At 45.5% G+C, this 12,376-nt stretch overlaps 1 protein-coding gene across 5 annotated transcripts in view; it reads left to right on the top strand.

The window, feature by feature from the left end:
- The window catches only part of TNIK (TRAF2 and NCK interacting kinase), a 355,562-nt gene that overhangs the window by 246,921 nt on the left and 96,265 nt on the right, over positions 1–12,376 (top strand). For all 5 annotated transcript variants that reach the window (XM_084874084.1, XM_084874083.1, XM_084874082.1 and 2 more), the window contains exons 11-12: positions 2,837–2,903; positions 7,344–7,548. In XM_084874084.1, coding sequence (XP_084730210.1) covers positions 2,837–2,903; positions 7,344–7,548 — 272 coding nt within the window. The remainder of the gene's footprint in view (positions 1–2,836; positions 2,904–7,343; positions 7,549–12,376) is intronic.

Below are 12,376 nucleotides of genomic sequence, written 5' to 3'. Positions count from 1 at the left end.
AGTTATGTGAACTTCCCCCAGTTTTCTAATCTTTAAAATAGAACTGGATTTATTATAATGATTAGTGTTATCTGGCGTTGTTGCAAAGATTAACTGTGATAGTACATGTAAATCGTTTCATACAATGCCTGGCACATAGACATATTCGATAAATATTGGCTATTCTTATTTAGATGATTCTTTATTGACCTATAACTTTTCAGTACTATCCAGGATTACTTTCTGAGAACTCTCTGCCTCTGACCTGTAAGGATGAATAAAGTGTGTGCCCTAGGTTGTCTTCACATTTTGTTGATATAAACTGGAATGTGAGTCAGAACTCTCTACCCCATGAAAACAGACTATGTTGAATGTGTTCCTTCTTTGCAAAGTAGAAGAGAGGAGTTCTGGTAGGAGGTATACTAACTCTCCTTCTATTATCATATATTTGACCCCTTTACTCTCTTCTACCTTCTTTGACTCCCCTTCCCCTTCGGTAACGACCATAGAATCTAATAATTTTTTATTTTATTTATTATTATTATTAGAGAGAGAGAGAGAGAGAGAGAGAGAGAGAGGGGGGGGAGAGAGAGAGAGAGAGAAACATCTATGTGAGAGAGAAGCATCAATAGATTGCCTTCTCTATGTGCTCCAACCAGTGATCAAACTCACAACCCAGGCATGTGCCCTGACTGAGAATTGAACTGGCAATCTTTTGGTGCACAGAATGATGCTCAACTAATTGAGCCTCTCCAGCCGGGTGAATCAAATAATTTTAATGTTCATTGCCTTATGATATTTTTTGCCTGATATTATTTTTTTAATAGATTGACACATGCTGATTTAAGCCGGTGTTATAAAAGCAATCAAACCACATTCTGAAGAAGTATTACAGTTAACAAGCCTGATAAATGAAGGTTTTACCCTAGAGAGTACAAATAATTGGATTAATTGGTTGCTTTTTTCCCTTGCTATAATTACCTCTAATAGATAAATTTTCTGCATTTTACTTTGAACTCTGTTTATTGAAAGTTGGAAATATTAAACTTTTAATTTGGAATATTAAGACACTTTATAAAGCTTCTCTATGTAAGTAGCCTAAATATATGAAGCTAACTTGCGATTTTAGAAAATATGCTTGAAGTCATCTCACTTTCAGTTTCATTTAATTATCCCTTTAATGGCTAAATAGTACGGAAAGCAGTGGGGGGGGGGGGGGGGTCCTCCTCAGCCTGGGAGCCCTTAGGGAATGTCCAATTTATGGCTTAGGCCCGCCACCGCCATTGCTCTGGCCAGCCTTGAGCCAGCTTCTCTCTGAGTAGCCCTCCCCCTGTAGAAGCGCACTGACCACCAGGGGGCAGTTCCTGCATTGAGCGTTTGCCCCCTGGTGGTCAGTGCACATCATAGCAACCAGTCATTCTGCCCTTAGGGTCAATTTGCATATTACCCTTTTATTATATAGGGTGCTATAGTCCTCAGCATGCCCCTGGTGGTAACATAACCAAATTGCATTTTTAGTTCCTTTAGGGGTACACAAATATTTTCCAAGTGATAATTACTAACCCACAGCTATGAAAGGATAACAGTAATACGACACTACCCTTCCTTGCTTAAAATCAAAAGCTACATGCATGGTTTATATAAGGAACAACAAGCCTTATGTATATATATATATATCAGACCTGCTGGCCTTTCTTACTCCATCTGCTTTTCTCACACCCAGACATCTCACCACTCATGTCATTGTTTTCTGAATACGCCGTGCACTATAACACTGTCAGCCACAGTCAGTTGGTTATGTTGCTTAGAATGCCCTTTTTCACCACTTTCCACTACCATCTGCCTGGAAGAGAGACACTGACCTTCCAAGGCCCACCCATTTCCTCCTCAAATATTTCATGTCCCCCTTCCCCATCATAACCAGTGAACTCTGCTGATCCTTTCTCTGATATCGTATTGCTATTTTTGTGTACTTCTATTTAGCATATAATATGTTGGAAAGAACACTAGTTTTAAAATTGGGAAAAGTTTGTATTGAATTCTAAATCCAAGTTCCCTATTTATTAATTAGATGACATTGGTCATATTTCTTATCCTCTTATAATCTCAGTGTCTTCACTTGAAAAGTGGGTATTATGTTAAAGGATTATTATGAGAAATAAATAGGAGAACATCGGTAAAGTGTTAATTATGGTGACTGGCATGGGAGATACCCAACAACGGTTAGTTCCCTTTCTTTATAATCACAGGGTCTCTGATTACTTATTTATCCATCTTACCCATTAAATTTTGATCTCCTGCAAAGCAAAGACTCAGTCTTAATCATTATTGCATGTTAACTTGCTTTGATTAACCAGAGGGTCAATCAAAACACATTTAACCATATTTTTAATATCACATACTGTCAAAAGTTTCTTTCTGATATTTGTCATGATATCTAAAGGCAATTTGTGAGTTCATATAAGTCCTATTAATATTCCTACTTGAAAAATTATTAAAACTCACAATAAGTTAACTGGGCCAATGAAAGATTTATTTAGCTGGTTCTACATTGTGAGTCAACACAAACTGAAAGGTGATTTTTCAGTTCCTTGTCTTCACCTTTGTATGAGCACTGGGCAGTGGAAACAGAGATCTTGAGTCAGGCGGGACAGGCTTGGGTGTGATTAATTCCATGTACTTGGATGCAGCTAATGGGAACTTTCGGAGCCCAAGTCAGGGTGCCTGGAGCCTGTCTCTGCTCAGCATTAATAACAACTCTTTGGACCTCGGTTTATTTATATATATGAAATGAGTGATTGGACTTCCCAAGGCTGTTGTTTCCTTTTGATGCACTAACCTGTGAGTCTCTGTTTAGATGAGACCGAATACGAGTACAGCGGAAGTGAGGAAGAAGAGGAGGAGAATGACTCGGGAGAGCCCAGGTAGGAGCGCAAGAGCCACATCTTCTCATTTCCACCTTCTGAATTGTGCTTGTGATTCACTTCCTATTGATTTATAGGTTCTTTTTTTTTTTTAAGAGTCCCAGCATGATGGTCTTATTTAATTTATTGCCTACAAACATGCTCGTTCATTTGGGAAATTTTCCCTAGGCAGACTCATGCAAATGTGGAAATCAGCATTTTCTTTACCTTGTTCCCCAAGATTTATGGTCTATATTCTTTTTAAAAATATATATTTTTATTGATTTTTTTACAGAGAGGAAAGGGAGAGGGATAGAGAGTTAGAAACATTGATGAGAGAGAAGCATCGATCAGCTGCCTCCTGCACACCCCAACCAGGGATGTGCCCGCAACCAAGGTACATGCCCTTGACCAGAATCGAACCAAGGATCTTTCAGTCTGCAGGCCAACGCTCTATCCACTGAGCCAAACCAGTTTCAGCGATGGTCTCTATTCTAAGGCCTTGTTTCTTCACATCTGTAATGTGTAGAATGGGCAGCAGGCTATCATCTGAGTGATACAGGACTAAAACTACATCTTTCTGGAGACCTAAGTGGTATTTTTGGACATGAGTCATTCAATTCATACCTTTGAGAAGGCCATTTGGGCAGCCACTGTTCTTGTCACAGGCCTCGGTATTTTCACCCACAGCCTAATCAAAGAGGAAACCATTTCCAGAAAATCAAATTACACTCTAGCACTGAACCCTAAATAGAGACTTTCATGCCCACTCCTGTTGTCATGTTGTCAGACCCCAGAATCAAGTGCTGCTTAATTATTATCATCTCTACCTTTTGAATTTCACTTGACTTTGATTCCAACTTTCTTCCAGTCTGTGTTTATAAATAATTAATGCCAGTGTGCTCACACCGCCAGGATCTCTCTTTCGTGAGAGAATTCAGCTGGCAGCAGTTCAGAGAGCCCAGGACACAGTCACACACATCACAGTGGGCATGCAGTTTGGGTGAAGTGAGATTAACTGGGGAAAATGCACAAGTAGAAACATCACTGGGATATATGGGTCTTCATTCATCAGCCACCCCAGGAGGGAAACCCAGTGCTCCTAAAAAAGGAGCAGTTCCCATACTGTGGAGGCAGAGCTTCTTGACTAAGTAAGGGGCCAGCTCATTCACTGCTAGGATGAGCTGTGGGTTCCTTTCTGGAGCTAACTCAGACCTACCAAGCTGGATTATTGCCAAAATACCAGGAACAAGGCAGGCGGAACTGAGCTTGCTGGGCCACCCGGTTTTTCTGTTTCACGCCATAGGACTTCTCAAGGTCAAAGACTGAGAGATGATTCTTTCCCTCCAGCTAATACTTAACATCCTGGCCACCCCTGGCTTAGCAGCCTTGAGATGATGACTGTCAAGTTGTGACATGGCAAATGATCATTCTTGTCAAGCTAAGGACCAAATGCCCTGCTTTCAGAGAAGCTGTACATTCTTTTCCAAAGCTCACCCAGGCGGCCGTGTCAGTCACTCTGATCTCTCTGCAGAGATCTTGAAAAAAAGCCCTTTTTAACTAATGCTTGCTAAACTGCATGTTAGCAGTCACTTAGTGAGCCAATCTAGCCATGCCTTGACATTTCTATAATTGTAACATGTCATTAGATCACGTCGAAGACTATGTTCCAAGTCCTGTTTTATGGACACATCTAATTAATAATCTTCATGAAATCCTGAAAAGTAGAAAGAGACCGTGGTTATTTCATTTTAGAAATGAGGTGACAAACAGTCTAAGGGTGGCAACCTGGTCACACAGCGAGTTAATGATGGAGTCAGTAATACAGCTCAGGTCACCTGACATTGATCCAGCGTCCTCCTGTGCACGTGAGGGTCAAGAAGCTCCTCCCCCTTCTCTCCCCCTCACCCCCCCCCCCCCCCCTTGCACAGAGCAGGTGGCCTGCGAAGATAAGCGTTGTCATTTGGGGTTTGCTTTGGAGTTCTACACAAAGACTGTACATTTTAGGGGAGGATTGTTAGTAGAATCCAAGCACTGTCTTTGTGTAAAAACATTGTCTTTGTTTGCAATGTTACAAACGAAGGCTTTTTATGTCATTTTCGGGCAGTATCTCACATAGCACGCTATCCAATCTCCAGAACAGAATTATCAGCTGCCTCCAAAGCGGCTCCTCCCACCAGCATTCTCCGTCTCAGTTGTTGTCACCACCATTGCCCAGGTGCCAAGGCCAAACCTGCAAGTCACCCTTCAATCCACACCTTAGATCCACCAACAGATTTCATGAATTCTGTCCCACGTGATTCTCCCAACTTCCATCCCTGCCACTCCTGCCCTGAAGTCTCCACCCCAGAGCCACTTCAGGAGCAGCCCAGCTGGTGGCCTGGCTTGTCCTCCTACCCCTTGCAGACTCTCGTCCATTCAGCAGCCAAACAAATCATATCATGTTACTCTCCTGCTAAACTTTTCCTTGGGTGGCTCTGCCCTCACTTCCCTGTCTCTCTGACCTCTCCTACCATGCTCCCTGTCATTCCCTGTCGTTCCCTCTGCTCTGGGAAAGATCAGCTGGAGCTCAGTTACTTGAAGAGGCCACACCCATCCCCACCACAGGCCTCTATACAGCTGACCCTTAACATGGTTTTGAACTGCCCATGCACTCAGATACATAAGGCTGACTTTGTGCATTGACATATGCCATTTATACACGGGTCTAGACCATCCTTGGATATGGGTATCTGCAAGGGGATTGTGGGGGGTAGGGGTGGTATTCCTAGAACTAGTCCTTGATGGATATTGAGTAATAACTAAGTTTGGAGGGAGTCCAAAGTTATGCACAGATTTTCTACTGCACAAGTCAGTGGTGAGCACCCCTAACCCCTGTGTTACTCATGGCTCAGCTGTACTTGCTTTTCCTTCTGCCTGAAGGATTCTTCCCTACCTCTTCTTAAGACTGACTCTTTATCAGTTGAGTCTTAGCTCAACTTCTTGGAGAGGTCTTCCCTGATCACCCCATCCAAAGCAGAACCCTAATCTTTACCCCAGCACCCTTGCCACTATCACTTTACACTATTAAACTTTATCTTCTGTAGAGCCGATCAGTACCTGAAATTGTGCTATTTGTAATTATTGGTCTGTCTGCCTAATTATTTTTCAGTCTTTTTCACAAGAAGGAAACCATAGAGGAAGAATTTGGTTACCTCCTACTGTATACACTAAAGCCTGCTATGTAGTAGGCACTCAAACAATTATTTAATATAGTTATTTCAAGTGAGAGCTGCCAGAAAGATTAAAGGGGCTAGGTTTGTATGAACAAATAAGAGCCATTTTCTACCTGTCAGGCTGTTGTGCCTGTGACTTTGAGTTATACACATGCAGTTGGATGATGAGTAGGACAGCAGTGCTTTTGGTGTTCCTCTGCCCTCCTTGTTCTCTCTGCCACATGCACATGCAAACGCATACATGTACATGCATGTGCCTAATGGCCATTTTGCAGGTAAGGTAGAATTGAGACTCACAGTTTTTAAAGAGAATCTAGGATCAGTGAGCTGGTTGAAGTCCCAGTTGCATGCACCCTCTGTGACCAGAACCAAACCACTTAACTTCACTTTTTTTAAAAAAAATATATTTTATTGATTTTTCACAGAGAGGGATAGAGAGTTAGAAACATCGATGAGAGAGAATCATTGATCAGCTGCCTCTTGTACAACCCCCACTGGGGATGTGCCCGCAACCAAGGTACATGCCCTTGACCGGAATAGAACCTGGGACCTTTCAGTCTGCAAGCCGACGCTCTATCCACTGAGCCAAACCAGTTTTGGCTTAACTTCACTTTAATGGGGGAGAGGATCACAAAAAAAAAGTCCTGACCCCTCGGACTTGGCAAACTTGGGTTCAAGTCCTGCTCTGTCGACTTGGACCTCGCACTGTCCCTTCCTGGCTCATCACATCTTCACGTGAGCAGCCTGCCCTTTGCCTCCTGTGTTTTGGTACAGAAGTCAAGGAGGTGATGTGAGTGAGGGTGAACTGTGCTTCTCTAAGGAGAGTAGGCTCCCTCAGCTCCCGATTAATTTTTATTTTCTAGCTTTGTTCTTGCCTTTCTTAAATGTGAAAATAAGCTGGTCTGAGGCTCAGGGCTTGCACACACACTAAAGACTTTAGAAAGAGATCTTTGCCATGTCACAAGGGTGAGAGCGGTGTGGCCTCTGGAATGTGGCATCCCTCTAAGGAGGGGACAGCATGTGTATGCAGTAGTCAACTGAAAGGGAGTCTGACACTAGTCTCTGACTTTGACTCTGTTTCTTTTGGAGGTGAGTAATATACTTAATGGAGGACCTAAGAGCCTGTGCTTGAGCAAGTGGTTCCTTTAGAGGGGCTATTTAATTGCCCTGATCTCCTCCCCCGAGACCCAAGGTAGCAGTTGCTCTTGCCCCGTGTGGGATCCTGACTTCTCTGTCCTGCCCACAGCTCCATTCTGAACCTGCCAGGAGAGTCGACCCTGCGGCGGGACTTCCTGCGGCTGCAGCTGGCCAACAAGGAGCGGTCCGAGGCCCTGCGGAGGCAGCAGCTGGAGCAGCAGCAGCGGGAGAACGAGGAGCACAAGCGGCAGCTGCTGGCCGAACGCCAGAAGCGCATCGAGGAGCAGAAGGAGCAGCGGCGGCGGCTGGAGGAGGTGAGCATGCCCGGCTGCCTTTGCACTCCACCTCTCTTGGCTGGGGTCCCTCCCTGAGTACCCACGGTGGGCCCAGATCCCACCCTGAGGTCGGGCCTAGCCTGCTGGGAGCACACACACCTTAAATGCCACAAAGGATGAGGCGGAATGCTCTTACAAATAAAGGGCTCCCCTTGCTTAGCATGGTGTGACCATGATGTAGGCACTGCAGAAAGCTGGAATGCCCTCAACCCCTCAAGCCCAGCTCAAATATCACCTTCTTGTCTGGCCAGTGTTGCTCAGTGGTTGAGCTCAACCTATGAACCAAGAGGTCACTGGTTCGATTCCCAGTCAGGGCACGTCCCCAGGTTGTGGGCTCAATCCCCAGTAGAGGGCATGCAGGAGGCAGCCAATCAATGATTCTCTCGCATCATTGATGTCTTTCTCTCTCTCTCTCCCTCTTCCTTCCTCTCTGAAATCAATAAAAATATATTTAAAAGTAAAAGATGACCTTCTCATGAGGCCTCCTTGACTACCTTACTTAAAATCACACCCCTCTCTCTGGCATGTCCTTGTCTTCCATGCTTTCTTATTTTTACATAGCTCCTATCACCTTTTCGCATTCTCTGTATGTATCTTCATCTGTTGTCTCTCTCCACTGGAATTTAAGCCTCTGAGGACAGGGGATTTTGTCCCTTTTATCCCTGATAGATCTTCAATGCCCCAAACAGTGCCCAGCACACATATGCCTCATAAACATTAGTGGAATGAATGAACTAATGACCAATGAATGAGTCCATGACTGAGAAGGGAAATACAGGTGTTAACTAGACCACAGTGAGTAAGCAGGTAAGTGAATTGTCAAGAGTGGAGAAGCAGGGCCTGCTTTTATTGACACTCCTTTGTTACTCCTCTGCACACCGAGGAAAGCATCTGCAAGGCCTTCCAGACACCGTTGTGTCCCGGGGCTTGTCTTCCAGCTTGTGGGCGAGAACTTGCCTTCACCTGCAGGCATTGCTCTCATTTTTGTGGGGAACCATACCTCCGGCATGGCTTGTCCTGGCCGAGGCTCTTTCCTTTGTGGTCTTACAGCCCAGACGCTTATTAAAGCCTCCTTCCCAGAACCTTGCTCTGAGGCCTCCTTCCTGTGCCAGATACATCACATCCTCTAGAGTAGGGGTGTCGAACTCAGTCAGAGAAGGGGCCAAAATCTAAAATCCAGCCTAAATCGCGGGCCGAATGGTCTACTGAACAGTCATAAACTGACAATGTCATAAACTGACAGCGGAGTGCAGTGATGACAGCGCGGTGCGGGCCACATTGCAAGGCCTGGCGGGCTGGATTTGGCCCGCGGGCCTTGTGTTTGACACATGTGCTCTAGAGTCTAGACAATTAGGAAGCTGACGGAGCAGAGGAAGTCGGGTGGCAGATGAAAGGTTCACCAACTGTGCAGTAATGGGGCAGGAATTTTAGTTTTCCCAAACACTGTCATGCTCCCTGTTAACTCTTTACAGCAGTGTTTCCCAAAGTATGCTACCCCCAGGGGTACGGAAAGAGTTTGGTGGGATTATGCGTTGCACCGAAGTTTGGTGGGGATATGCACTGCACTGTACTTAGCTGCGTCTAATTCTACATTCTCATGAGTACGAGGGGTACTCAGTGTTACGAAAATTATAGAAGGGGTACACATATGTCAAAAGTTTGGGAAACACTGCTTTACACCGTTCACTTACACTGTCCAGTGGCCCTTGCAGTTAAGGGCGGGGGGGGGGGGGGGGGGGCGGAGCGAATTGCAGACAGCAGGAGCAGATTGCTTTTGAAATGGCTCACTCAGGCCCTCAGTTTCAGTTTGTAGTGAATCCCATAAACCTCTTTGGGGCTCTGGAATATTAATATGCAGACCAGCAGTAATACCATCCAACCATTGCAATTACTAGTATTGAGGGACTTCTGTGTGTCAGGGGCCGGGTGGGGTACTTTGCTGATATCCAAGATCTTATCTCCTATCATTATCTCTTTGCATTTATTCATCACTTCTCATACAAAGTGCATATCATCTCCATTTAGCAGGAGGAACCTGAGCTTCAGGGAGGGGAAGTAATTAGTTCCATGTGGCGGGGCAGGTAAGTGCAAAGCCGGGATTCACACCAGGTCTCTCTGGTCCCATTGTTCACCGAGGGCCCTGAAATGGTAAATGCACATCAGTATCAGAGCCTTGAACTGTGATCCTCAAAATTGGAACTTGTAGGCTTCTGCGGGTAGAAGTAGGCAAATGAAGCTCTTTCCCATCTAAGTCTGTAAGTCTGTAATATTGTCTGTGTGAAGAACGCTCAGCACAGTGCCCCGCCAATTTGGCTCAGTGTTGGAGCGTCGACCGTGAACCAGGAGGTCCTAGTTCCATTCCGGGTCAGGGCACATGCCGGGGCTCCATCCCCAGCAGGGAGCTTGCAGGAGGCAGCCAATAGATGATTCTCTCATCATTGATATTTTTATCTCTCTCTCCCTCTCCTTTCCTCTCTGAAATCAATAAAAATATATATATTTTTTTTAAAGAAAAGAGCACTTGGTACTTGAGAAGTTTAAAGCTCACCATCTTCTAGTCTGAGACTAACACCGTCATAGAAAGAGGTACTGCAGTGGTGAGGCGCAGAGACCTTCAGAGGAGCTGGCAGAGGCAGTGGGGAGGCAGAGTGGGTGTGGTCAGGCAGCTTTCAGAAGTGAAGTGTGTGGAGGAACAGGGGAGCTGCCTGCACCCGTGGTTTCTCTTCTGGGTGCTAGTGAAAGTCTGACACGTTCTTATAGCTGTGCCCTGGTGTCACCTCCAGCCCAACAAGGCCAGTTTGGGCCTCTCCTACTGGCTTCTAGCCGAGGGCCATACCGTTCCCTCCAAGCTCTCTGTTCTCTGAGGACCAAGAGCCGCTGCTCTTTGGATTAAAGGTTTTACTCCCTAGACTAGGGCTGTCGAACTCAATCAGAGAAGGGGCCAAAATCTAAAATCCAGCCTAAATCGCAGGCCGAATGGTTTACTGAACAGTCATAAACTGACAATGTCATAAACTGACAGAGGAGTGCAGTGATGACAGCGCGGTGCGGGCCACATTGCAAGGCCTGGCTGGCTGGATTTGGCCCGCGGGCCTTGTGTTTGACACATGTGCCCTAGACTCTTGGTCACACCCCAGCTAAGCACTGCCCCCAAATCCTGCCTTTCCTGCTTTTTGCCCTGGCTTGTGGTTTATTCCTTCCAGGAGCATTTCCCAAGGCTGCATCGTCATTGGAGCATCACACCATGAAAACTTTAGCTGTTTGCCTCCCTAAGCTCCTTATGCAGTGATTGGTTACATTGCAGTTGGGGCTAAAAGTACTTGCCATGTAACCCTAAAAAAAAAAAACCATTATCCCATTTGAAATGCTGAAGAATGCAAATATGTGCATGGGCACACACACATTTCCTTCTTTTATTTTTATTTAAATGTAAGCACTAAATCCTTGGACCTAGTTCCTTAATTAATGCAACATCTTTCCCTAGGTTTCATTGTATTATTTTGTTGTTTTGATGATTTAGATTTCGTTCCCTCTTACCTGGTTTGATGTATTGGAGCTTTAAATGCTTTTTTTATTAAGTTGCTAAAATCATCGTTCCTAACAGTTACGAAGCACTTACCATATGACAGGTACTCTGTTCAGCACTTTATGCGAATTGGCCCACTTAATCCTCAGCGTAACCCCAGTTTAAAGATAATGCAGCCAAGCCTCACAGAGATTAATAGCTTGTTCAAAGTCACAGGGCTTTGAAAGAAACCAGATTTCAAAAGCCAGGGGTCGGACTTTGGAGCCCAAGTGCTGTCGCTGCACCCGTCCTGCCTCGCCGCTGATAAGTCACCGTCAGCATGCTTTTCCTTAGTCTTCACCTGGCCTCCACCTCGGTGGCCTTTTGCCCTGATCATTCAAGAATGTCTGAACCAAGGCAGGGGAGCTGCACCCAGCAGTGCTCATCTTTGAGCCTGCTCCCAGTCAGAGCCCCTGCCGAGGCTTCCTCACAACTCTTCTTAGGTGGCATTTCCATAGCCTCTCCCTTGGGTGCAGGTCAGCGTTCAGACTCAGTGGGGCACACGTATCCATGGGAACATACCCTGTCTGTCCCCACCTGCACAGAAGGCGAGTGCATGTGTGAGGACACTTTGCTCTGTGCACCAGTGTGCATGAGCCCTGGCTTCTCATCAGAAGCAGGAATGGTTGTGCCTGAAGGACATCAAGAGATTATACCTGCTAGTCAAAATCGGTTTGGCTCAATGGATAGAGCGTCGGCCTGCTGACTGAAAGGTCCCAGGTTAGATTCCGATCAAGGGCATGTACCTTGGTTGGGGGCACATCCCCTGGGGGGGGGGGGGGTCCAAGAGGCAGCTGATCGATGATTCTCTCTCATTGATGTTTCTAACTCTCTATCTCTCTCTCTTCCTCTCTGTAAAAAGTCAATAAAATTTAAAAAAGAGAGATTATACCTGCTTTAGCTTTTGATCCTATATCTTGCCCCTACGGCTCAATAGGGAAGAAAAAGAAATAGGAAGGCTCGGATGGCTGTAAATTCTGAACCCCTGAGTAAAGGACTGTCTCTGCCACCAGGGACGCCCCTCCTGTGTCCTTCTCCTGCTGGATCCCCATCCACATCTGCTGCCCTGGCCTGAGGTGATGACTTGAGTTTCTGGTATCCTAAGTAGGAACTTAAACTACAACATCACATGGAAGCAGTGAAAGCCCATAGGTAGACTTGCAAATGTTATGTTGCTGTGGTCAGGTAGGCTTGTGTAGGCATGCTGGGAAATACATTCCCATTTCCAAATAAAGGCCCTTC

This window comes from Pipistrellus hanaki (genome assembly GCF_964339955.1).
Source record: "Pipistrellus hanaki genome assembly, chromosome: 2".
NCBI classification, from domain to species: domain Eukaryota; kingdom Metazoa; phylum Chordata; class Mammalia; order Chiroptera; family Vespertilionidae; genus Pipistrellus; species Pipistrellus hanaki.
Note: the sequence above shows the minus strand (reverse complement) of the source record. Positions and strands in the feature narration are given on the sequence as shown.